At 38.7% G+C, this 27,684-nt stretch overlaps 1 protein-coding gene across 2 annotated transcripts in view; it reads right to left on the bottom strand.

The window, feature by feature from the left end:
- Positions 1 to 252: 252 nt before the first annotated feature.
- The window catches only part of CCDC141 (coiled-coil domain containing 141), a 231,792-nt gene continuing 204,360 nt past the window's right edge, over positions 253 to 27,684 (bottom strand). Inside the window, exons 20-25 of one of the 2 annotated variants that reach the window (XM_010859751.1) lie at positions 26,797 to 26,985; positions 25,267 to 25,450; positions 20,776 to 20,888; positions 14,932 to 15,048; positions 4,299 to 5,149; positions 253 to 2,154 (exon numbers count right to left, since the gene is read on the bottom strand). In XM_010859751.1, the coding sequence (XP_010858053.1) occupies positions 1,887 to 2,154; positions 4,299 to 5,149; positions 14,932 to 15,048; positions 20,776 to 20,888; positions 25,267 to 25,450; positions 26,797 to 26,985 (1,722 nt within the window). In that variant the 3' untranslated portion in view covers positions 253 to 1,886. The remainder of the gene's footprint in view (positions 2,155 to 4,298; positions 5,150 to 14,931; positions 15,049 to 20,775; positions 20,889 to 25,266; positions 25,451 to 26,796; positions 26,986 to 27,684) is intronic. The other variant, XM_010859753.1, reaches the window with a different exon arrangement.

Below are 27,684 nucleotides of genomic sequence, written 5' to 3'. Positions count from 1 at the left end.
ATGGGATGGGAGATCCCACTAAATTAACAAGATAGACACAGAGTAAGAGAAGAATTTATTACCTGGGTCTGCCAGCCCTCTTTGGACATAAGTAGGTTTTACTCTTTAGCTTCAAATGAGAACAGCAATTTGGCAAGATATTCACAATACTTGAAACTGGACAAAAACGATAGGTAAATTAAGAGACTATGGATTCCCTGGGATTCTGCATATATAAGTGTTTAATAGGTTTCTGTCAAAATTTTTAAGAAATTTAAGAGATTAAATTTTTTAATTAAACTGAATACACAGCACAAGAAAATATATGCCACACATATATTTTTACTTAGCCACACATTTCACATCTTCAGATAACATCCAGTAACTTTTTAATATAAACTTGAATATATTAAATTTAAATATTTTTATTTGCAGTCTTTATAGCAACATAATTAATTCCTCCCCTCTATCAAAAATCTATAATGAATATTCTTTCAACTATAGATTTTACCCTAACATGATGAGACTACATTTAAAATCTAAAAACAAATGCTTCTCCTATACATGCTTATTTTTTTTAATGAACTAAAATAATGATCCTCTTTTCTGAATAATATGTTTCAGAAAGGCATAGAACATTCTTCAATATTACAGGGATAATTATAAGAAAAGGATAGACGTCATCTTATGTCATCCTATTATATACTTTTTCTCTCTGAGATCATACTAAATATATCCCCCTGAGTTTAATTTCAAATCTTTGAAAAAGAGATAGTCTTAAGAAATTGGAAAGGATTTCAGTTTCAATTCAGAAAACATCATTTTCCTACGTGGAAACAGTTCAAAATCACATACTGACTCCACTCTTGTAATTTTTAATATTCTAAAGAAACAAATATCTGAAGGAGAAATAGTGGGCAGGAGGCAGTGTGATGACAAATTACATGAAAGTATATAATTACCCTTAGCCTTCATAGAGCACTTTCCATTTCTCGTATCTTTACAAGATGAAATTAAAACCATCAATTGCCCAAGAGGTAGACTATGAACCCATTTCCAAATGGGAAAATGAGCACTGAGATGCCTTACCACCATAATGGCTGTAAAAATGGTTAGCAGCAGGACAAGACTAGAAGCAGGAGGAGCTGGTTACAATTGTACACACATGGCTGCCCAAAATACGCCAGTGGGAGGACCGGAGGACCGCTGGTCCACCTCCGCAGCTATGCTCCACCTTGCTCTGCGACACACACAGCTGATGGAAGTTTCAATCTCCATTTAAAGGTGACGGCACATCTATTCTCCAATGTCAAACCCATGAGATCAACAGGGGGAATGACTGTTTGCAGTGCCATCCTCAGACTCAGGAATGTAGGCTACATTGAAACTACATAGAACATATTTCAATAAATGGGATCAAAACAGGAAAAGCAAAATTGAAAGACATCTTGTGCAATAATGAAAGTTACAATTTTAGCTCAACATTTCTACTCTTATTCTACAAGAAGATGTTTATGAGTACAATTAAAAACAGATTATGAAACAACTGGATTTGAAATAAAACTCACATCTGCATATCTATATAAGCCTTGGTTTGCATGCTCTTAAATTAGGAGGGAATAAAGATAGTATAATTTGACTGGGTTTTGCACTCAACACATCTCTTTCTAGAATTCAAAGCTGTATCCTGATTCACTGCTAATGATTTACCAAGCTCTTCAAATACATTAAAGCACTAAAGAAAATCTGATTATTTCCCAGAGCTGTGGCATTAGCCAAAAAAGCAATATGGCTGGACTGGAAGTGCACTTGGTGGGGGATGCTAAACGGGAGATGCAGGAAAAAAACAGCTGTATTGTTGTCCTTTAGGCTCATGAGATCGACATCCCCGGGTGCCAACCCTGCACTTACTGTGTGAGTAGCCAGTACATCAGGGCCATGGTAACGTAGACGACACACAGCGTGACCCAGTTTATGCCCCTGATGGGCGGCTTGCGGTTACCTGTCACGTGGAGGATGACACTGGAAGAGAGAATGCCGCTAGGGTTTTGGGCCCACGCCACATAGAGGCCTGCATCTGCCTCGCATACCTTCGGAATGAACACCAAGTGTCTCGTCTCCTTGTGTAAAACCTGCAAGCGCCCATCTGCAGACAATTTCTGGCCCTTCTTGTACCTGAAGCAGAGAGTCAATTTTTAAAGTCAGGATCATGGTTTATTCACATCATTTCCAAGTTCTAATAAACACTGCAATTGGGCCCATTGCTACTGCAATATTTTCTAGCATTAGCAGGAACTCTGCAGCAACCACAAACCCAGTGGGGCTGTTTATCTTTCAAGCAGTGGTTGGCAACTGGTGGCCAAGAAAGTATTTGATGGACTCAGACTGTTTTTTTTAAACACTGAATTTTTTGATATTTAATAATTAGAATATTGCATATGAAAATTCAGATATCCAACTCCTCTTAACAAAACCAGGCCATCTGGTTACACTGGGCCGTCATTTTCTCATGGCAACAATTACCCCCAGTGGGAAATGGCACCTTCTATTTGACCTGTGTCATTCTTTCAGCTGCTATGAAACAGCAGCTTGTGACTTCTTAGAGCTACTGAAGCAAGACTCTTCCCCATCAAACTCATCCTGCAAGATCCCTGGAGAATACCAATGTGCCACTTTAGAAGAAGGTACAGATATAGCACTTGCTAGCAAGATGAGCTCATTTAATTTTTGTGAATTAATTTCATTAGAAGAAAATGATTTCTAATTATAAAGGACATTCATGCAATTGGATTGTTACTGTTAATGACACATTTCTAAAAGTTTCTTATGAATATGAGCACTTAGCTGCAGCACTGTATAAAGCAAATAATTTGTTTATTTTGCACACTCTAGATTCTTGCTTATTTATTTCTCCCCATGTTGTTCCATCCAAGAAGCGGTGACAAACCTGAATCACTTTCTATTCCCAGTGCCTGAGTGATGATTTTGCATTTTTCTGAGTGTCCTAAGACTGATTCCCTGACAGCTTGCCAGTTGTTAACTGAGAAAAATTGTTGTAAATTCAAGGGCAAGATATTTTTTTTCACAATATCACAGTAGTTCTTCAACAATAAATGCTAACCAAGCCATCTTTTGTGTGGATAAAAACAAGAAACACTTCAAACAACATTTTTTTTTTGGAGTGAAACTAATATTTAATAATGAATTAAATAATGATATTAAATAATGAATTTACTGATAGTAAATTCATAAATACAAAGTTCCTGATCTGTAAAAAACATGCAATTGTAAAGACAACAAAATAAGACAAAAAGCATAAATGGCTGCACTGTAATCCAAGTGCAATTTCATTTAATAATCTGAGAGACCAACATTTTTTCATAAATTATTTAGATAACTGATCCATACTTCAAGTACCATCAATGGGCAAACACAGTAATTGAAATTGTTATTGTCTACTGAACATTATGATAAACAAATGCTATTTTACTTAGCTTATAAATATAAACGTGTGCTCACATTTTAGTAACTTTGTCCACAAAGAAATATATTTAAGGTTGAAAAGTTTCTAAATGCTTGAAAGTAACCAACATATTAAGGAAGTTAGAACTGCTTTTATAACAACAATGATTTAAAACCTGTATTCTGTGTTTTACTTTTATTAAAATAAATAGGCTAAAAATAATGATGTCTCTAGAGTAAAACCACATTGTTCACAGCTCAGTTATTATGCCACCTTTCAAAAAGGGGCTGGCTTATTGCCTATCATAGAAGCAACTATGAAGGGAATATTTTTATTCCATCTTCAACATCGAAGAAATTTATAAAAAGAAATCTTAGTGAAATAAACAATATTAGAAAAGTGGCATGTGTGACTCTTGCGAGAGGGAAAAGATGAAACAGGTAAATGACAGAAAAGGGAAATACCCAAATGCTTTTTTTTTTCACTGAATTCAGGTTATTAAACCAAGAAAACTTCATGCTTGTGTAGAAATAAACAGAAGGAAAGAAGCTCAAGCCACAATCTTTAGAAATGTGGAATGTTAAACTGATACCAAAAAATGGTGTGACTAAGTTGCAGTGCTTTTGGACTTGGTTAAATTACTATTTTATATGGTTATTTTTTAGGGGTGTTAGCCATGTGGCTACTCAAAGTGAGAGTTGGGGGTTTGATGTGAGATTGAAACATGCACAGCTGCAGTGATGTAGAACATTAACCAGCTTCCCCTAAACTTTAAAGTTAGTGCACACAGAATGATTTGCTCAGAGAAGAGATTCAGTTTGTTTCTGTTTATGGCTTGTCATTATAGGCTACCCACCATGTCAGTGTAGGCTCTGGAAATCCTGTTACTTCAACTTCCAAAGTCACTGGAGAACCTTCCATGACAGTTACGTTAGACAGGAGCCTGGAGAAATTAGGGGCCTGGCCAGCTAGGCTGACCATGCTGTTCTTAGCTGGTATACTTATAATCTCTTCTCGGGGAACCATTTGCCTCTGACAGGCCTGGCTGGGCCCTGGCTGAAACCCGAGGCCCGAGAATGCATCCTGGGAAGCATGCAGCCTATTTCGGGTTTTAGTGACGTTATTATCAGCATGCATTTTCTCTGGTGTTTCTAGCAAATGCCCCTGAGCCTGGGGGTGCTGTTGCGAAGCTCTGTCATGCACTTCACTGCACATGCTGTCTGGAAGTTGAGCACTGATTTTGTGGAAGGCAGTACTCTTTTCCAGAAATCCTTGGGATGTTAATGGGGGCTCAGCTTGGACCTGCGGGGAAGGCTTCTCAAAATGACTTGAAAACGTTTCTCTCTTATCATTGCAAGCATCAGCAGAAGCAGCAGGTGGAGGAAAGCCAGATTCCGGGGCCTCTCCTGGACCGCTGGCCCCCGTCTGTATCTGGTGGCCGCTTAGGTGATGGCGGGGGAACGGGCTGACAGGTGCCTCCAGCTCCATGTCAGACAGAGCGAGGAGAGAATCGGGGCTTCCTGAGACTGGAGGCAGGGAGATGTCGTCGGACGAAACACACTCATGTTCTGCTCCTGAAAGCACGTCCACGGGCAGAAGCAGGCCTTGGACACTTTCTTTGCCGGGGACCAGCTGCTTCACGCCCTGTGGAAGCTGACACTTTCGTGCTCCATTGACGGCCAAGATGGCTGCTGGCTGGGCCTGCTCCTTCAAAATGGAAAAGCCAAAGTTTCGAGTTAATGTTGACAAAGCCAACTTGAGAAACAACTTGAGAAGACCTGCAGTGAGGGACAGCTGGGGGCCCTGGCCCCAGCCTTACGGAACTTGAAACCATTTGTCCACTGAACCTGAGCGTAGACGGTCCCATGACCAGGGAATGGGTAAACTGACCTCCAGCCGCTAAGTGAGAGGTGACAGATCTTGCGAAATAGAGGAGAGAAAGCCCTGGTTCTCATCTCTCATGATGGGGTTGGACTGGATCCATGTTTTCAAGTCATGGTCTGAGGGGCCTTCTTCCACTAGCAAATTCTGCTTTGGTTTACTTACTTGTCTGCACATCATAGAATGTGGTTCCTAAACATCAGAGGCTTCTTTTTAGGTGATCCTCAACATCCTCCAAGAATAACCCTGCTTTTTTCTCAGGAAAGCCATCCGTTTTTTAAAAATTATTGTGGCAAAATATACACACAATCTAACATTTACTATTTTAACCATTTTTAAGTGTACAGTTCAGTGGCATTAGGGACATTCGTGTTGTCATGCAACTATCTCCATGATCCATCTCCAGAACCTTTTCCTCTTTACAAGTTGAAATTCTGTACCAACAAAACACTAACCTCCCATTTTGCCCTTCTCAGCCCCTTTTATTTTCTGTGTCTATGAATTTGACAACTGTAGATAACTCATATAGATAAAGCCATTTTTAATGACTGTTTTTATTTTCTAAAAGACCCTTAGTTTTATTCTTACAATGAAAAATGTCATGTTGATGTATGGCAAAACCAATACAATATTGTAAGGTAAAAAAAAAATAATAATAATAAAAAATTAAAAAAAAAAAGAAAAATATCTACTGAGCACCTATTATATAATGGCTTCTGTGCTAGACACAGGAGAGATAAATGGTGAGTAAAACCAGGTAGAAGCCTTCCCTCTTGGAGATGCCAGCCTAGTGGGGAAGTAGATACAAAGGGAACAATCATACATTGCGGCCTTTTGCTGGAGAACGCACCGAGACACAGTAGAGGAACACTCGCCACTTGTCCTTCTGCCCCATGTGCAACATAGGCCATGCCAGGAGACTGAGAAAAACAGTGATCCATTTCACTTACTCTATTCTAGGATTTCTCTCCACTTATCCACGTCCATCTCTGGTTTGATAAGAGGTTCAAATATACTTTCTGGCATGGACTCTAAAGAATATTGAAGCTGAAAGAGATCTCATCTATCCCAACCTGCTTGTTCTATATCCAGTTCTTTCTGTGCCTTTCCACAGCATTTGGAGTGCGTTTTTACTTAATGTAACAGTTCCTGGCTTTTGTCTTGTTACCACCACTTGCACATGAGAAAGCTGTGTTTTGTTTTGGGTTTGAGTTCTTCATTTTAGCCCATAGTTCTACTCCTGACATATACAAGGGATTTTTGAGAAATCAGTGTTTTCAGATTGAAGATTAAAAGCAAAACAATGTGCCTTCTACTATTATACAGATATGACCTATCTTCAGAGAAAGCATAAACCCAGTTGAGAAAAAGTGGTTTCCTTCAGCCATTTAGTAGAAATTTGAATCCTGAGTCTAAAGCCAGAAGTTCTTAAAAGATTTTCTCTTTAAAAAAAATTACTAGTGGGATAAAATATTTGTAAACAATATGACAAACCAGACCTCATACAACTAAGCAACAAATAAAATATGGGCAAAGGATAAATAGATATTTCTCCAAAGAAGACATACAGATGGCCAATAGGCACAGGGAAAGATGCTCAACATCACTAATTATTAGAGAAATGCTACTACAAAGAGTTATCACCTCCCACCAGTCAGAATGGCCATTGTCAAGAAATCTACAAAAAATAAATGCTGGAGAGGATGTGGAGAAAAGAGAGTTCTCCTACACTGTTGGTGAGAATGTAAGGTGGTGCAGCTACTGTGGAAAACAGGATGGAGGTACCTCAGAAAACTAAAGACAGAATTACCATATCATCCAGCAATCCCATTCCTCGGCATATATCCAGACAAAACTCTAATTTAAAAAGGTGCACACACCCCTATGTACACAGCAGCACCATTCACAATAGCAAAGACACGGAAATAGCAAAGAAATGGAAACAACCTAAGTGTCCATCAACAGAGGAGTGGATAAAGAAGACGTGCTACATATGTATACAACAGAAGAATAATCAGCTATTTTTAAAAAAGAGTGAAATAATGCCATCTGAAACAACATGGATGGACCTAGAAACTTTGCCATACTAAATGAAATAAATCAGAAAGAGAAAGACAAATACCATATAATATCACTTGCATGTGGAATCTAAAATATGACGCAAATGAACTTATCTATGAAACAGAAAGAGACTCACAGATACAGAGAACAGACTTGTGGTTGCCACGGTAGGGGGAAGTTAGGGGAGAGATGGATTGGGAGGGGGTTTATCAGATGTAAGCTATTACACAGAGAACAAATAAACAATAAGGTACTCCTGTATATAGGAAACTATATTCCCTATCCTATGATAAACCATAATGGAAATGATACATGTATATATATGTATAACTGAATCACTTTGTTGTGCAGCAGAAATTAACACAGCATTGTAAATCAACTATACTTCAATTAAAAAAAGTTACTAAATAAACACATATTTCATACGGAATGTCCCTCCTTCTTTTGATTTTCCTATGACAGCTTAGCTCTTTCTTTCCACCTCTTCCTGAAACTGGAGTGCTTATTTTCCTTTTCACAGTGACTTTGATCCAAAAATAGTCTAAGAATCTCCTCTAAGACCATTCTGAGAGCCTCTGTTTGAATACGTTTTCCTGAAACAGTGCTTTCCTGGGAAAGAATTTGATACTTTATTCATGTTAAGAATAACTCCATAGGATAGCAAGCACATTTGTTAATCTGAGGGTCATGCAGAGGGCAGGCAACTTTTCAATGACTTCTTTGGGCAGCCTATGCAACAGGCTAAGGAGAAAAATTTGGGTAAAACTCCAGGCTCATCCCCTCACTCCATACTCCCCCTGGGAAGGAACTGACTTATGAAGCTGTGGGTTTGGACGAAGAGACTGGGCATGGTCAGCTCTGTCTCTCTGAGGCTCTCTCTTTTGGATATGCCTTCCACCAAGTGGGTGCATCCACATTAGTTCTAAGGCATGAAAACCTCTGTTTGGGAAGCCTGTGCTGTTCAGCTGTGCACCCAAGTGACTGGGAAGCCAAGTCTGTCTTATCAGAGATGAAATTTGGGGAAACCCACTAGGAACGTCCCACCCCTGACTTCCAATCCAGCTTAACTGGTTATATATATATACATACATATGTGTATATATACTGTATATATCTACACATATATACATATGTATATATACACACACACAGTATGTATATACATATGTATATATGTATATACATACATATACATATATATATGCATACATATATAATATACATAATGGTGGAATCATCATCTCTTTGATCTATATGCTATGTTTTTATGAAAGTGACTTTATTAGTAATTCTTTTGTTTTTATAAGAATCATACAGGACTACTGAATTGCAGTTTTGATTCTCAGAATTCTCCAAGTTAGGCTTCAACAGTACGTGAATTGAGAACTTCATGTTCAAGCTGGATTTAGAAAAGGCAGAGAAACCAGAGTTCAAATTGCCAACATCCACTGGATCATAGAAAATGCAAGAGAATTTCAGAAAAAAACATCTACTTCTGCTTCATTGACTACACAAAAGCCTTTGACTGTGTGGATCACAATAAACTGTGGCAAATTCTTAAAGAGATGGGAATACCAGACTACATTACTTGCCTTCTGAAAAACCTGCATGCAGGTCAAGAAGCAACAGTTAGAACTGGACATGGAACAATAGACTGGTTCCAAACGGGTAAAGGAGTATATCAAGGCTGTATATTGTCATACAGCTTATTTAACTTATATGCAGAGTACATCATGTGAAATGCCAGTCTGGATGAATCACAATTGGAATCAAGACTGCAGGGAGAAATATCAATAACCTTAGATATGCAGATAATACCACCCTTATGGCAGAAAGAGAAGAGGAACTAAAGAGCCTTTTGATGAAAGTGAAAGAGGAGAGTGAAAAACCTGGCTTAAAACTCAACATTCAAAAAACTAAGATCATGGCATCTGGTCACATCACTTCATGACAAATAGATGGGGAAACGATGGAAACAGTGAGAGACTATTTTCTTGGGCTCCAAAATCACTGCAGATGGTGACTGCAGCCATGAAATTAAAAGATGCTTGCTCCTTGGGAGAAAAGCTGTGACAAGCCTAGACAGCATATTAAAAAGCAGAGACATTACTTTGCCAACAATGGTCTGCCTAGTCAAAGCTATAGTTTTTCCAGTAGTATGTATGGATGTGGGAGTTGGACCATAAAGATGGTTGAATGCCAAAGAATTGATGCTTTTGAACTGTGGTGTTGGAGAAGACTTCTTGAGAGTTCCTTGAGTTCCAAGGAGATCAGTCAATTCTAAAGGAAATCAATCCTGAATATTCATTGGAAGGACTGATGCTGAAGCTTAAGCTCCAATACTTTGGCCACCTGATGCAAAGAACTAATTCACTGGAAAAGACCCTGATATTGGGAAAGGTAGAAGGCAGGAGGACAAGGGGACAACAGAGGATGAGATGGTTGGATGGCATCACTGACACAATGGACATGAGTTTGAGCAAGCTCTGGGAGTTGGTGATAGATAGGGAAGCCTGGTATGCTGCAGTCCATGGGGTTACAAAGAGTTGGACGTGACTGAGTGACTGAACTCAACTGAACTATTGATAAAAGTGTTGAACACTGCAGAGTTTAGTACAAAGCTGTCTCCTCAGGGCAAGGCAAACTGTCTTCCAGGTTGATACTGATGAAATACTTAACACTCTTGGATACAACTATAACCTGACTGAATGCCCGTTCAGTTCACATTTCTCCACTTACCTTAAGAGAGTTATTGTGAATGTGTTAATTAAGTGACTTCCTGAAATCACAATAAATTTTGTCTATGGCACAAACCTAGAATTTTCTATTAAATAATCATCTCAGAAAGCAAAATAAGGTGAGTTTAACACAAGTTTTTCTGCATAAATCATGTTAGCTTTTGGCACTTCTATCTTTATTCTCAAATTGAAATAAGCTTTCAGTTTTAAAGTCATTATGCAATTTTATAAAAATCCATTTTAGAACTCAATAAGCTATTGTCTCCTGGGTCTACTAGTTTTCCTTTATAAAAATGGTTTTCAAACATTCACATATACCAGCTATTTTTAACATTTATCCACCATAAAGCCATGTTTTGCCATTAGTAGCAAAGAAAAGTGAAAGTGTAGTCGCTCAGTCATGTCCAACTCTTCGAAATCCTGTGGACTCTAGCCCACCAGGCTCCTCTGCCAGTGGAGTTCTCCAGGCAAGAATACTGGAGTGGGTTGCCATTCCCTTTTCCAGGGGATCTTCCCAACCCAGGGATCAAACCTGAGTTTCTGGAATTGTGGGCAAATTCTTTACTACCTAAGCCAGCAGGGACCCACTGCCATTAATAGAAAGAGGTAGATAAATCCATGTATCTCAGCAAAGACAGGGTATATTTGCATTAATCTGATGAGCTCTGGCAAAGTGGCTGGGAAACTCTGATTTACTGCATCAAAACATAGCTCATTCTCAATTTTGTCTTTGTTGATTCCGTTTTTGCTCATCTTCTAAATATATGAATGATTGTGATCTTGTCTTTAAGTTCTCTAATTTTCTCTCTATACTCTTCCCCTCAAAGATCTCACCACACTTTCATATCTAATGAGCAATTAACTTTTACTTAATCCTCAATCTATAGCCTCATATGTTATCTCTGTCAGGATTTCTGAACTTTCATTTTCACTGATGGACATTATCACTTGACTTTATAATCACTACCATGTGGCACCCCACTCCAGTACTCTTGCCTGGAAAATCCCATGGATGGAGGAGCCTGGTAGGCTACAGTCCATGGGGTCCCAAAGAGTTGGACACGACTGAGCGACTTCCCTTCACTTCACTTCTTCACTTCACCATGTAGGCAAACAAAGTGAGCATCTTGGAAGAGAGAAAATAGGGATATATTATATCTGTTGACGGAGAAGGCAATGGCACCCCACTCCAGTACTCTTGCCTGGAAAATCCCACTGATGGAGGAGCCTGGTGGGCTGCAGTCCATGGGGTCGCTAAGAGTTGGACACGACTGAGCGACTTCACTTTTACTTTTCACTTTCATGCGTTGGAGAAGGAAATGGCAGCCCACTCTAGTGTTCTTGCCTGGAGAATCCCAGGGACGGGGGAGCCTGGTGGGCTGCGTCTATGGGGTTGCACAGAGTCGGACACGACTGAAGTGACTTAGCAGTAGCAGTAGCATATCCGTTGAACTACATGTATAGCACAGATTGTCCAGGTTCATAGGGTGGGAAGCCATCTAGGTGGGAAATTTAAGTGATCACCACAAGACTTTATCTTCTAAAATATCTCCACAATAGATAACCTTCTCTTGGGACAAATCAGATTTAAGGAAGCTAAGTGGGAAGTGGATAAAGAAAGATATTGAACACAGGGTTTGGGCTATGAAAGGCACTTCTGGGAAAGGCCTTTGGAAGGGGATTTGAGCAGTCAGGGGGTAACTTGGTACCTTTGAGAATTTGGGGAGGACAGGTAAGAGAGAACAGAAAGGTGGTGAAGAACACTTTTGCCCTTTCCATTTTTTTGCCAAAGCAAGTGTCTCAAGAACATTTTACTCCTCCAACCAGGTGATCAGGATTAGTGGATGAAGGCCCAGGGGCTGTCCTCATTCACTTTGATAAAAGACTCCCCTGAATTTTGTGCTATGAAAGTACTTCCATGCTACTTCTTTATTAATCATCGTGTAACAGATGAATGGCAAGTGGGAAAAAATTTGGCATGGGAATCTACAGTATCATTACATAATAACTTATTATATTCATATGCAGCAGTTTCTTAGAACTCACTTTTGGTCTTGTGAAAAAAGTTACATGGCTGAAATTCAGGAGAACTGGGGTGCCAGCCAGCCCAGTTCTGACACTACTTTATGTGATTTCTGGAGGGCAAAATATTTCATCTCTTTTGCCTTCAGTTTCCTCAACTGTAAAATGAGATTCGATCAGATGATTGTTAAATTCCTTCTAGTACTAAAATTCTGTAACTGTAAATTCAAGTCTTAGATTGCTCTGTGATTTTAGGCAAGGCTGTTATACTCTGTGCCTCTGCCTAACCTTAGGGGTTTGCAGATATTCCTGTGGATTTAGCTTCAGTATTCACTTTAGGGGAGAAGGCAATGGCAACCCACTTCAGTACTCTTGCCTGGAAAATCCCATGGACGGAGGAGCCTGGTAGGCTGCAGCCCATGGGGTTGCTAAGAGTCAGACATGACTGAGCGACTTCACTTTCACTTTTCACTTTCCTGCATCGGAGAAAAAAATGGCAGCCTGCTCCAGTGTTCTTGCCTGGAGAATCCCAGGGACGGGGGAGCCTGGTGGGCTGCCGTCTCTGGGGTCGCACAGAGTCGGACACGACTGAAGCGACTTAGCAGCAGCAGCAGCAGCAGCAGGAGCTCACCTTAGGGAATAACCACCGCTGATCAGTTAGCAGTACATGGGCACTGCATTTACTGAATGGCCCAATTTCACCAGCTGCATTTTTGTAGTCAGAAAAATGAGAAGCGCTTTACTATCTCCAGGAAAGAAATCCTGTGATGAATACATTCTTGTAATAGTTTGGTGGAATTGTTCTTTCTGACTCAAATAATGTTTTGGAGAAAAATAACATTGTGTAAGGGTATTAGAATTGAATGCAGTGACTTTCAGATAAGTTTTTTATTTGGTGCTTCTGGTTATCTCCCCACATGGCATTTTAGGAACTCATTACATTGGACTTATAACGCAAATGATAGAGACAATAAGAGGGTAAATATGATTGAACTGTTTAACAGAGAAAATTAACTGCCACCCTTTCACTTTGCCAGTTGTGCCAGAATGCATATGCGAAATGAGGTCAATGAAAGATCTTGACAGTTGTAATCATGGATTTTCATTTTTATCCTAAATAGCTGATGATCTATCATGTCTTTTAATTTATATTAAAATAAAAATGATTTCTCAATGAAAATAAATCTCAGTGAAAAATAAAAGGAATCTGTTCCTTTGATTTTTTTCCAAGAAATGCAAGAAAAGGCATTTTTACCAAGTATAAATGAGTGTGTTTCAGTAGCAATAGCTTTTGTTTCTAATTTTAGCAGATATATGTTGTTGACAATGTAGAATCTAAAAAAAAATTATATGATGTTGAATTTAGTATCTCTTGCAACTTAGTTAAGAAAATGTGATGCATCTAATGTTATTCTTTATTATTTCGACTAGTTGGTCTCAGTCAAAGTTGATTTTGCTCCTGTGGGGACATTGATAATTTCCATAGACAATTTTTGGTTGTCACAAATAGTTGGAGAGTGGGTACTGCTGGCATCTAGCCCACAGAGGCCAGGGATGCTCTTAAACACCCTACAATGCACCCGGACAGCTCCCACAACAAAGAATTCTTAGGCTCAAAATGTCAATAGTACTGAGGTTGAGAAAACCTGATTTAGACAACCAGAGTAACCAAAGATCATCTGATACAAGACTGAAGTCCAGCTAAGGTTTGGCAGCTGTCCTTTGCCTCAGAGATGAGTCAGGATTTAAATGCTACCAGGCCATCCCACTAAAAAAAAGTCAGTTTACTTAATATGGTACTTGCTGCCTGGTGGTTGTATAATTGCATGAGACCTTGACATAGATTTAACCTGCATGAAAGGACCTAAAAGGAAGTTCTAAACACCATATTTAGTTTAAGAAAAGATGTCTTTCTCCATTAGATGATGGCAATAAGTAGGGAGATTTTTCAGACTCTCGTGCCACAAAAGGTATATTTTATTTTATTTGGGAGCAGTTGAGAATAATGTTGACTCTGCTTGTCCCTTCAGTTCCTTGGGAAAGAGACAAACACTGGGAGCAAACTTGGCAATGCATAAAATCAAGAGCTAATTATAGTCCAGGAGCTATGAATAGACAGTGAACAACTTATACTGAAACTCCATAATGATGTGATTTAAATAATGCTTTTGAAATGCATTTGCATTTTGTGAGTATTTGCAGTTTTTGCTACATGCTTAATTTATATGCAATGCATAGACTTTAAAATAATTTATCATTTCTATAAATACTTTAGTGTTTATCTTTCAGCTGCATTCTATGTTTTAGTACATATTCCTAGAAATATCATGTTAGAAGTAGATTCTATGGGAATGAGATACAATCTAATTTTACGTATTAAGGATTTCCAGTGGGTAGTGTAAAACAACAAAATCATAGCTTGGTGGTATGATAAAGAGGGAGAAGTAAAATTTGAAGTTGGGATTGAAAGGTCAACAAGAAAGGCAGTTAAGGATGGGAGAAACAAAAGTTTGGGGCAATAGTGTGGTGTTTGACTGACTGTCCCAATGCCACTGTGAAATGCTATGGTTCCAGTATTCAATGGGAGAGACTCTGAGGTAAAAGCGCAGGTGAGAGAAGAAAGACTAAGTAATGAGTAGAAAAGAAGGGGAAAGGACATTCACTTGCATTCACACTGGACAATTCAGAAAGATAATAAGGCTTCAATTCATTGTTTTTCAATGCACAATGATGCTAAACGAAAGTAGTGAAAGTAACAAATATCTGAGGATACACGGATTTCTTTACCTTATTGCTTCCATCATTGAATATTGTCTGCTTATTTCTCGCTGGTTCTTTTAGTAGGTCAATGCAATCATCATGGAAGTCTTCCAAATTCAGATTCAACTTTAAAACATCTCCCTGCTGTACAAAGTGAAGATTAGTGAGAGCCTGGGCCAGTAAAGTTGGCAGTCTTTCAGCAAATGTATCCCACAAGAGGCTAGCATACTCCCATGAAGTGATTTACACAGTTATTTCAAGGTTTCACTCCCCTTTCTACCTCCTCTGCTGATAAAAGTTCACTGCCAATTAAAACTGGTTGTTCAAAGATCCAGTAGGAAGAAAGTTCTTGTTATACGAGGGGAATACCAGATACCTTACCTGCCTCCTGAGAAACCTGTATGCAGGTCAAGAAGCAACAGTTAGAACTGGACATGGAACAACAGACTGGTTCCAAATAGGAAAAGGAGGACATCAAAGCTGTATATTGTCACCCTGTTTATTTAACTTACATGCAGAGTACCTCATTGGAAACACTGGGCTGGAGGAAGCACAAGCTGGAATCAAGATGGCCAGGAGAAATATCAACAACCTCAGATATGCAGATGATACCATTCTAATGGCAGAAAGTGAAGAGAAACTAAAGAGCCTCTTGATGAAAGTGAAAGAGGAGAGTGAAAAACCTGGCTTAAAACTCAACATTAAAATAACTAAGATCATGGGGTCCAGTCCCATTCATGGCAAATAGATGGGGAAACAGTGGAAACAGCAACAGATATTATTTTCTTGGACTCCAGAATCACTGTGGACAGTGACTGCAGCCATGAAATTAAAAGACACTTGCTCCTTGGAAGAAAAGCTATGACCAACCTAGACAGCGTATTAAAAAGCAGAGACATCATTTTGCCGACAAAGGTCCATTTAGTCAAAGCTATGATTTTTCCAGTAGTCATGTATGGATGTGAGAGTTGAACTATAAAGAAGGCTGAGCACCAAAAAATTGATGCTTTTGAACTGTGGTGCTGGAGAAGAATCCAGAGAGTCCCTTGAACTGCAAGATCAAACTACTAAATCTTAAAAGAAATCAACCCTGAATATTCTTTGGAAGGACTGATGCTGAAGCTGAAGCACCAATAGTTTGGCCACCTGATGTGAAGAGCCAACTCACTGGAAAAGACCCTGATGCTGGTAGAGATTGAGGGAAAGATGAGAAGCGGGTGGCAGAGGATGAAATGGTTGGGTGGCATCACTGACTCAATGGACATGAGTTTGAGCAAACTCCAGGAGATAGTGAAGGACAGGGAATCCTGGTGTGCTGTAGTTCACAGTGTTAAAAAGAGAGGGATGTGACTTAGCCACTGAACAAGAATATGGCAGCAGAAGATACTCTATACCACCTGGAACATGGGCATTAGGCCTTAAAGAAACAGGCATACTTCTCAAAGTGTACATGTTATATCAACTCAAAGGATTTGGGCAGACATTTACTGGGGAGATTCAGCTCTTACTTCCAACTCTAAAACTTACACTGGTTTATGTTATTTGATAAATTACTCTGCTTTGGTATATACGCTATATCTAATTCCAAAATGGAATGCAAATTAGTACAACCACTATGGAGAACAGTATGGAGGGGTCTTTATTGAAACATGTAAAATATCATGTAAGAAACGAGTTGCCAGTCCAGGTTTGATGCACGATACTGGATGCTTGGGGCTAGTGCACTGGGACGACCCAGAGGGATGGTATGGGGAGGGAGGAGGGAGGAGGGTTCAGGATGGGGAACACATGTATACCTGTGGCGGATTCATTTTGATATTTGGCAAAACTAATACAATTATGTAAAGTTTAAAAATAAAAAAAAAAAAGAAATATCAATTGATCCAGCAATCCTACTCTTGGGCATATAACCAAAGAAAACCATAATTCAAAAAGATACATGCACCCCAACCTTCATTACAGAACTATTTACAATAGCCAAGACACGGAAGCAACCTAAATGGCCCCTGACAAATGAATGGATAAATAAGATGTGGTACATATATGCAGTGGAATGTTAGCCACAAAAAGAATGAAATAATGCCATTTGCAGCAACATGGATGGACCTAGAGATTAGCATACTAAGTGGAGTAAGCCAGACAGAGAAAGACACATATCATACGATATCATTTATATGTGGAATATGAAAAAAAATTATACAAATGAACTTATTTACAAAACAGAAAGAGGTTTACAAACATGCAAAGCAAACTTATGGTTACCAAAGGAGAAAGGGTAGTGGGGGCTATAAATTAGAAGGTTGGGATTAACATATATACATTACTATACATAAAATCAGTAACTAACAAGGACCTGCTGTATAGCACAGGGAACTCTACTCAATAGTTTGTAACAACCTATAAGGAAAAAGAATCTGAAAAGGAATACGTGTGTGTGTGTGTGTGTGTGTGTGTGTGTGTATCTGAATCACTGTGCCACCTGAAAATAACATGATATTGTAAATCAACTATACTTTAATAAAAAATACAATAAAGTGACAGTTGTGGAAGGAATACTAGATTTTGAATTATAACTAAGATCCTACTCCAGATCCACCACTACTGAGTGTGTCCTCAAATAAAGCATTTTTACACTCTCTGATTTTTTAAGCAAAGAAAACAACAACTAAACATTACCATCACAAGGTTATTTGGAAAACACTGAGGTAATATTTATGAAAATTCTCTGTAAATATAAAAATTCTACACAAAGAGAAAGGATTATTATCACTATTTTAACCTTGACAGGGATTTCCAGGCCTGCTTTTTTTCATGAACTCCTGCAAAAGAGAGCCATAGAGTCAACCTTAAAAACAAAACCCAGACATTTATGCTGTCATAGAAACATGTGTAAAGTGTTAACATCCTTTGGCAGCATTTTCTTCAGGCTGTAACCCCTAAGGGCAACGCTGATGCCTGTTTCTCTTGCCATAGAAGCTCTTCCTCATTTCTATATCCACCCAAATCAAACTTTTTTGAGCTACTGAATGATTTTTTTTTTTTCCTGTACCAATCCTTTGGGTGTTTACAATAAATGCCAAAACCTTTATGGACAACCCGTTTTAGACAAAGCATATTGTTAAATGTTGTGTGGGATGCTGAACTGAACAGGGTTTCCTCATTATAATCTAGGAGAGTGGCTGGATGATCATGGTAGATATATGCGATGATTATGGTAGGAAGGAGCACTGGTGCAGATCAAAGAGGGAGTGACACAGCTAAGGAAGGAATTGTGCAGGAGGTGATATTTGGGTTTGGCCTTGAGAGAGCAATTTAGATAAGCGAGATGAAAGGTCATGTATGTGTGAAGTACAATAGTCCACCTTTATGCTTTATGTGTAGAAGATACATTCCAAGACCCACAGTGGATGCCTGAAACTGCAGAAAATACTACGTACATGTTATTACATCTTTTTTCCAGTAAATACATATCCATGATAAAGTTTAATTTATAAATTAGGTAGCTGCTGCCACTGTTGCTAAGTCACTTCATCGTGTCCAACTCTGTGTGACCCCATGGATGGCAGCCCACCAGGCTCCCCCGTCCCTGGGATTCTCCAGGCAAGAACACTGGAGTGGGTTGCCATTTCCTTCTCCAATGCATGAAAGTGAATAGTGAAAGTGAAGTCGCTCAGTCGTGTCTGACTCTTAGCGACCCCATGGACTGCAGCCCACTAGGCTCCTCCGTCCATGGGATTCTCCAGGCAAGAGTACTGGAGTGGGGTGCCATTGCCTTCTCTGAAATTAGGTAGGGTAAGTGATTGATAACAAGATAATAAAATATAACAAGTATAGCAATATATTGTAATAAAAGTTATGTGAATATGGCTTCTCGTAATTTAAAACATAAAAAATATTTACTTTTGGAGTTTTTCATTTAATATTTTCTGGTTGAGGTTGACTTTAGGTACCCAAAACTGAGGAAAGCAAAATTGTGGATATGAGGGATGACTATAAAATTTAGAGGCAGACCTGGGAGTGTGGGGTAGGAGATCGCTGAGGTAGGAACCAACAATAAGTGGAGAAACACAATGGTTTGGAAAAACAGTCAGTTCCAGAACATTGGAAAACCTTGAGTCTGAACTTCATTTGGTAAGCAAAGAAGAGTTTGAAGGGAGGTGTTTTGAATTTAAAAACGACACTAGCAGTATCATCTAGCAGGAGTCAATGAGTAGGGGGCCCCTTACTAGCAAAAGAGAATCCAGTGGAAGGTTGGGAATGAGAAAGAGAGGGTACAACTCTGACTCCAGGGGGTGTGGGAGGAAGGGGTAAAGTGGAAGGAGGCAGAGAGTGGAAACAGCTTTCAGGAAGAATAACATGAAGACGAAAAGCTGGAAAGGGGTATCTCTTTAAGAGAGCATATGTTTTAAGTGGAGCTCACTTGGAGATGTACAACATAAATGGGAAAGGTGCTGTAGACGGCAGCAAAGAGTGAAAAAGAGCAATGATTTTTTTGGGCTGTGTTTCAAAAGTCAGGAGAAGAGACACATCCTCAGGGGTTGGGGTAAAGGTGAGGAGGAAGTGAAAAATGTTGAAAAAGTATAAAATGTAAGGTGCATTCATACATTACTGGTGGCATTATAATCACAAAACATTTATGGAAAGCAAAGAATTTTTGTGTAGGTAATAATACAAAAGAAAGAAAAAAGTTTCATGTACAAAGATGTTCACTATAGTGTTATTTAAAATGGTAAAAATGGAAAAATCTAGATTCTCAACCAAAGGAAAAAAAAAACAATTTGATTGGATGCCCACTGAATTAAAAGCTTAGCAAACTATTTTGAACAGAATGTTACTCAAATATCTGACATGGAAATTCATACAGAAAAAATACTTGCTGAAAATAAAGATAATTCTGCTCCAAACTGCAAGAACACCATTATGTCTCCATACCAACAGAAATCCCAACAATAATCATGGGTGTCTTCACATTCAGTACTCAGGGCTATCCTGTGATTAGCTTCCTCTATTTCCTGCATTTTATGAATCAGGAAATGGAGACTCGGGGTCATTAAGAAATATACCCTTAATAGATTAAATCCCCATTCACGAATACAATAATTTGGAGAGCTGGTATTCCTAGGCGGCTGTGTTTTACCCTAGAGTCTGTGCTCTTAATTACCTCACCACTGTTTCAATCCTAAATAACTGGTTCTTTCAGTCAGTTATGAAAAGAGCACTAATGAAATCAGCTTGGAAACGACAAAGACAAAAAAATACATAAGTGTGTATACATACATAGGTAGGTAGGTATGTATGTATGTATATACATACATTTCTCTATTTTAACTGGATTTTACCTAGACAAATCATAAACATATTTCCTATTTTTACCATCAATTTTATTATTCCATGAAAGATGCTAATGGTTAGTTCAATATTTCCATGAAGCTAAATGTTCAATGACTATAATACCTGAAGATTAGTTTTATTTTCTCTGGGGCCACAATTTGGAAGAGAATAAAATAACTTATGTTCATTATTTATGAATGAAAACATAAGGATACTGACTGAGCAACTTAACAACAATATGGACTTTGATTTTAATGGCACACATTTATCCATTAGGATACGATCCATGAAAATGTAAATGAGACACCTGACTTGTGCTTAACCCTCATTCTCAGCAACATTTTTCTCTACAGTGATGGGAAAGAAACAGAATTAACTATTAAAAACAACCAAGTAATTATGTTAGAAAGCTGTGAAACAAATGTGCACATCATGTCCCTTGAGATTTTGCATTAGAACATCTTTGCATCAGAAGACACTTGATCCAGACATTTTAATTTCTATCTTTTAAACATACATATTCTGGTAAGAAGAAATTACCTTCAGCTTTTCTTCAAGCTCTGTGAGAGAGCTACATAATTCAGTGACAGATTCAAGAACTTCTTTGTGTTTGGCCACTATTTTCTCAGCATATTTCTGCCCTTCTTCAAAACCTGGGGAGAAGAAGGGTTAAAACCATTTTTAAAGGTCAAATCCTTAGCAGAAAAAAAAATCCCAGGCTAAATCCCATAAATTAATCCCATTAATTTATCCCAGTGTCTGACACTGGGCCTATAGATAGTAAGCACTTACTAAATACTTGTTGAATAGACAAAAGCATCATTGGAAAACCCAAGTATTCTAGAAAAATGGTTACATTTGCTGTACCATGTCCCAATTAATATTCATAAAGCTCCACTCTAACCTCTTTTCTCCTTTTCAAAACATTCAGCTGTTCTTCACTACTTAGAAAGCATACAGTCAAGGCCCTCTGTGATATGGTTTCGACCTGCCTCTCTCAAAAATACATCTCCCTAATTCCTTCACATACTTAATATCTGACCAAACTGAACTAGCAACTTTTCTCTCAAAATCCCCACAGCCACTGACTATTCTTTCCTGTATGGGGAAAGGGTATCCATACCCCTGTCTCTGTGGGGATAAATCCTACTCACTCTTCAAGGTCTACCTCCAATGTCAAGATCTTTGTGGAAATATTCTTCATCTTTCCCAACTGGATTTTCCTCTCCCTACTGGAGTAATAATACAAGTATCTATTGTGTAGTGAGTGCATCTTATTTGCCTGTGGCTAGGCACTTTATACGGAGAAGGCAATGGCACCCCACTCCAGTACTCTTGCTTGGAAAATCCCATGGATGGAGGAGCCTGTTAGGCTGCAATCCACGGGGTCGCTAAGAGTCGGACACGACTGAGTGACTTCACTTTCACTTTTCACTTTCATGCATTGGAGAAGGAAATGGCAACCCACTCCAGTGTTCTTGCCTGGAGAATCCCAGGGACGGGGGAGCCTGGTGGGCTACCGTCTATGGGGTCGCACAGAGTCGGACACAACTGAAGTGACTTAGCATAGCATAGCATAGGCACTTTATATGCATTAGCTAACAAAACCTTCCTCTAGAAGGTTCTACTGCATTGTCCAAATGAGGAATCCCAGGCTCAAAAGAGCTCTTCAGGTAACCCAGACAATAATTGAAAGAGCAGAGATTTAACTGGACTACTGGACTCCACAGCTCAGACTAAAATGGTATTGTACATTGTTATAGACTGAATTGTGTCCCACCTGCTGTTGCTGCTGCTGCTGCTAAGTCACTTCAGTCGTGTCCGACTCTGCGTGAACCCATAGACGGCAGCCCACCAGGCTCCCCTGTCCCTGGGATTCTCTAGGCAAGAACACTGGAGTGGGTTGCCATTTCCTTCTCCAATGCATGAAAGTGAAAAGTAAAAGTGAAGTCGCTCAGTCGTGTCCAACTCTCAGTGACCCCACGGACTGCAGCCCACCAGGCTCCTCCATCCATGGGATTCTCCAGGCAAGAGTACCGGAGTGGGGTGTCCCACCTAAAATTCATATATTGAAAACTCAACCTCCAGTATCTCAGAATGTAACATTATTTGGAGATGAGGTCTTTAAAGGGAGATAAAGTTAAAAATTGGCATCACAAGGGTGGGGTGCCAATTCATTATGATTGGTGTTCTTAAGAGAAGACTAGAGAACCTGGGGCGCTTGTGCACAGATGCCTATGTGAAGAGGGAGCAAGAAAAGAGAAGCCTTGGTAAAAACCAACTCATTGAGTCCCTTGATCTTAGATTTCCAGCCTCTGGAACTTTGAAGAAATTAGTTTTTGTGATTTAAGCTACCCAGTATACGGTATTTTGTTATGGCAGTTCTAGCAAACACACATTTTAGACCTTTGTCACTGCATTTACCACATTGTGACTTCTAGGCAGACTGTGGATTCCTGAATGACGGAAATGGGTTGTATAGGTCTTTATATCAATCACAGCTCCATAGTATCACCTAATGGCAGAAAGTGAAGAGGAACTAAAGAACCTCTTGATAAAGGTGAAAGAGGAGAGTGAAAAAGCTGGCTTAAAACTCAACATTCAAAAAACTAAGATCATGGCATCCAGTCTCATCACTTCATGGTAAATTGATGGGGAAAAGTGGAAACAGTGGCAAACTTTATTTTCTTGGGCTCCAAAATCACTGCAGACAGTGACTGCAGCCTTGAAATTAAAAGACGCTTGCTCCTTGGAAGAAAAGCTGTGACAAACATAGACAGAATATCAAAAAGCGGAGACATCACTTTGCTGACAAGGTCTGTATAGTGAAAGCTATGGTTTTTTCAGTAGTCATGTACGGATGTGAGAGTTGGACCATAAAGAAGGCTGAGCATCAAAGAACTGAAGCTTTTGAACTGTGGTGCTGGAGAAGACTCTTGAGAGTCCATTTGGACAGAAAGGAGATAAAATCAGTCAGTCCTAAAGGAAATCAACCCTGAATATTCATTGGCAGGACTGTTGCTAAAGCTGAAGCTCCAATACTTTGGCCACCTGATGTGAAGAACTAACTCACTGAAAAAGACCCTGATTGAGGGCAGGAGGAGAAGTGGGTGACAGAGGATGAGACGGTTGGATGGCATCACTGACTCAACAGACATGAGTTTGAGGAAATTCCAGGAGATAGTGAACAACAGGGAAGCTTGGTGTGCTGCAGTCCACAGGGTTGCAAAGAGTCAGACACGGCTTAGCGACTGAGCAAAGTATGTAATAGGTGCTTAAAAATTATTTTGAGATAAATTTATTTGTATTAAAATTCTAGGTTCAATAATGATGCAAGATGACATACTATTCCTTAAGTGTCTTACCTGATGCAAATTCTAAAAAATGCATAGCTTCCAAACTGAACAGATGAAAACTCATGCTGTTCATTGATTTATTCAGTGATTCATTTAGTCATCGAATAATTGTTAAGCACTTAGTATGTACCATGAAGCAGTGAATTAACAGGCAAAATCCCTTTTCTCAAGGAGCTTATACTCCAATAAGGAGAGCCAGATGACCACATATAACCATACAATATGTCAGTTGGTGATAAGGCCAGGAATACAAACAAGGCAGAAAGTGGGATTTTGTAAGATAGGAGGATAATTGCAACTTTTATGGGATCTTTGTGCTGAACTTCAACAGGCACTTAAACCTAGTAATAAAATATATTTCTCTTACCTTCAAGGAGCTTATGCTCAGTTGAGAAGACAGACAAATGAAAAGGTAATTATGCTACAGTGTAAAAAATACAATAACTGAAGAAAACATAAGCCACTTCATGGGAGTGGAGTGCCTCCAAAATTTTTTAGTACACTTACACAGTAGGAATGAAACATAACATTAGTTTTCTTTAATTTTTCAATTCATATTTTATTATTTTTATGTATTTACCATTTCCTTTGGAAAATCATTACTAATTCATTCTCATTAATTTAGTATTAGCTAATGCAATAGATGCAATAGCCAAATTTTTATGGCTATCCATGGAGAGTGAGTGCTTCATGTAACAAGAGAGACTATCCCTCTGGCAGCAGCTGTGGGCAGCCAAATGAAGCATCGTTGCTCCATCTTTTGGGGCTAGGTTTGCCCAGTCACTAGGCATTACTCTTGTTAATTACCTTGTAGTTAACAGTGTCAAGGAATTCATGAAATTATTCTTCTTGCACCCTCAAGGACTGTCACCCTTGAACAGGCATTTTAAATGGGGACCTTCTTCACATGGAAAGGCTTTTCAGACCAACAGTCATGGAGAAGAGGAAAGCACAATCTGTGAGATGATGATTTGAATTCTCCCATTTATTCCACAGGGCTTCCCAGGTGGCTCAATGGTAAAGAATCTGCCTGCAGTGCAGGAGACACCAGAGACATGGGTTTGATCCCTGCATTGGGAAGATCCCCTGGAGGAGGAAATGGCAACCCACTCCAGTATTTTTGCCTGGAGAATCCCATGGGCAGAGGAGCCTGGTGGGCTACAGTTCATAGGGTTGCAAAGAGTCAGACTGAGCACACACACACTATTTATTCCACAAATGAGAGGAAGACAAGGGAAGACCTTCCAGCCCTTTCTTATATCCACAAACCTTAATCCTCATAGAAACATGAGGACTGTAGACCTCAGTCTTAGCTTTCTACCTACTTCAAGGACTATGGGAGTTGTGTATAGTTTTGAGGACTCACTGCAATCGAAATTAGATTTCATTTTTGTCTACATAAGCTGAGTACTATTCTGGTTTTAATGGGGGAGAAAGGGAAGAGAGAAGGAGGGCTTACAAATGGTCATTAAAAATCCACATGCTTTTTCATCTCCTGCAGCCAGGAGTTCCTGCCTCTATTCCCTATTATTCACTTTTGCTCTTATCTTGAACCTTTTCCCAGAATGGGCTGGCGTAGTAAGGACCCTGAGGGCTTGCCATGCTCTGCTGTCTGCTAGGTTCACTAGAAATTCATCCAGTGGTGAATCAATGGGTATCTTAACAGAGACTTCACCATATAAGCGCTGAGCGAGGTCACTGATCTCCTGGATCCTTTCTTCTTGCTGAGGCACTGAGGGTGTGATAAACTTTTTGAACTGCTGGTGGAGGATCTCCACTGCTTCCTTGGTCTTGCACTCTGTGGAATACTTTCCAACTCTTACAACTGTGGCACTTGCATCTTCATACCAAAAGTGACACTAAATTAAAATGGGAGAAATCACAGATTAAAGACACACTATCCTCCCAAATTTCTTCATTTTGCCCACTGAGGTAATTAATGTGAACTCTTTTTAAGTCCTAAGAAATGAAACATCACAGCATGATCATATACTCTTGCACTTGGAAATTAGAGTCAGATAAGAAAGTATGGAAATCAATTTGATTTTTCTGCTTTCTTAGATTTGCCTGAAATATAATTCCTAAGAGAAAAGTTGCAGACTTACAAGAACAGGCATTCTAAAAAAAACCATATGGCACTAAAAAGAATCCAAATATCAGCTAAAGTAAGAAAAAGCTCAAACACACAAAATTCAGCCTATTTAATTGAAATCATTAACAATATATGGATAAAGTATTGCCCAAATAACACCCCAACAAATAAATTCTTTTAGGAATAAGATTTAGTCTGTAGATGGAGGAAATATCATTCGAAGAATAGCATTTGACCTTTTCTTGATAGAAAATAGTCATATTTTCAAAGCATAGTGGAGAATTGAGATAGTTTCTCACTAAAAATAAATAACTATGATGAAAGAAATGTGTCTGACCAAGGCCAGAAGCACTTATGCTGAGTGAGAAATAGAAACACATGACTGTTAGGAGTTGGCTTTAAATAAGTGCCATAGAAGTACAGCAAACCTATACATCAGATATGGAAGAATGATTATTTCAATCCCCCTAATGTGGTATTAAATCTAAAAGCTCTATTGCACTAGTGGGAAAGAGAGATGTTTTGTAACTCAGAATTATGGGCTACAAAAAATGCTCAAGAACTTCAAGTGTAGAGTTTCTTCACTATGAAGTGTGCAAATAATGACTTTAACTTGCCAAATTTCATATAATTTATGTATACTTTGCCATTTATCCTCTTGATAAAAATGAAATAATACCAATAAGAATTTTTATACATGAAAAATCCAATTAGCAACTTTCTCTCTAAACATTCTCAAATTCTGTGAAATAAGTCATTATTGATTATTTTAGCAGATATCCAACAGTTAATATAATTAACTCCATGATGATTAAACATCTTGAGTTGACGAGGTTGTGGAGAAATGAGAATTTCTCGTACGTTGCTGGTAAGAAGAGTTAAATTAGTAAAATCTTTCCAAAGAGCAAGTGGACAATACAATCAAAACCATGTAACATGTATCCCTTTGGTACAACAATTCTGCATGAGGAAATTATCCTAAGGATATAATCATGAAAAGGAGCATGATGCACAAATTTAATGACAGTAATAGCTAATGCAGTGTTGTCTAAGCAACAGAGAAATTTTTTTAAAAATTACAATACAGATAACATGACAACAAGAAGAGAATACCTCTTCTATCAACTCCTGGAGATGCTCGGTCAGGTCCAAATTCTTCCTGTAATCTGTTACAACTTTGTCAAATTCATCCACATGCTTCTGCAAATCCCTCATGGCTTCCAAAAGGATATTCACTTTATTATTTGGATAATTTAAGAAAGAAGTTTTATTCTCAACTTTTTCCATTTTCCTTTTCAAAGCCTGGGCAAAAAAAAAAAAAAAATTTAATGACAGTCAGTTTTTATTTACTCAGCTAGTTAGTAATTAAATATTGAGGGAGAAACTTTGAAAAACTTTTACAGCTTCCTTCATTTAATATGTTAAAATCATAATTATTCAAACACATTTTGGAAAGAATAGGTTTCCTTTCAGATAGTTTATTGACTCAGCATTCAGCAAATATAGAGAAAATTTACTCTATACCAGGATCTATTCCATAGTTTGAGAATGCTATGATTTTTTTAAAAAGAAAAAGACCATAAAATCAAATATTTTATTGTACTCAGCTCACTGTCTTCTGAGAAAGCAATCAAATTAGCCAGCATAAGCAATAATCAGGAAAGGTATTAGGGCCTGCAGCAACAGTGGAAGAAGCTTCTGATATAGGTGGGTGCAAGGAAAGAAAAAGGGATGTATAGGAGGTGTGTGTGTGTGTGTGTGTGTGTGTGTGTGTGTGTGTAGCAGGGAGAATGGGAGCAATGAGGCTGGATAGGTTTGGCAGAGATCATTCTAGAGCTGCTTCAAGAGATAAATCAATAAATTATGTATTTTATGTGAAGCACCCAATTGTTATAAAAACTAAAACTATCTTTTCAGTTCTAATGGTATAAAAAAAGCCTAAGGGTTAGGCATTTAGAATTGAAATGCAAAATAATTTTGCAATAATTGTAGCACACACAC

This window comes from Bison bison, unplaced genomic scaffold (assembly GCF_000754665.1).
Source record: "Bison bison bison isolate TAMUID 2011002044 unplaced genomic scaffold, Bison_UMD1.0 scf7180017864460, whole genome shotgun sequence".
NCBI classification, from domain to species: domain Eukaryota; kingdom Metazoa; phylum Chordata; class Mammalia; order Artiodactyla; family Bovidae; genus Bison; species Bison bison.
Note: the sequence above shows the minus strand (reverse complement) of the source record. Positions and strands in the feature narration are given on the sequence as shown.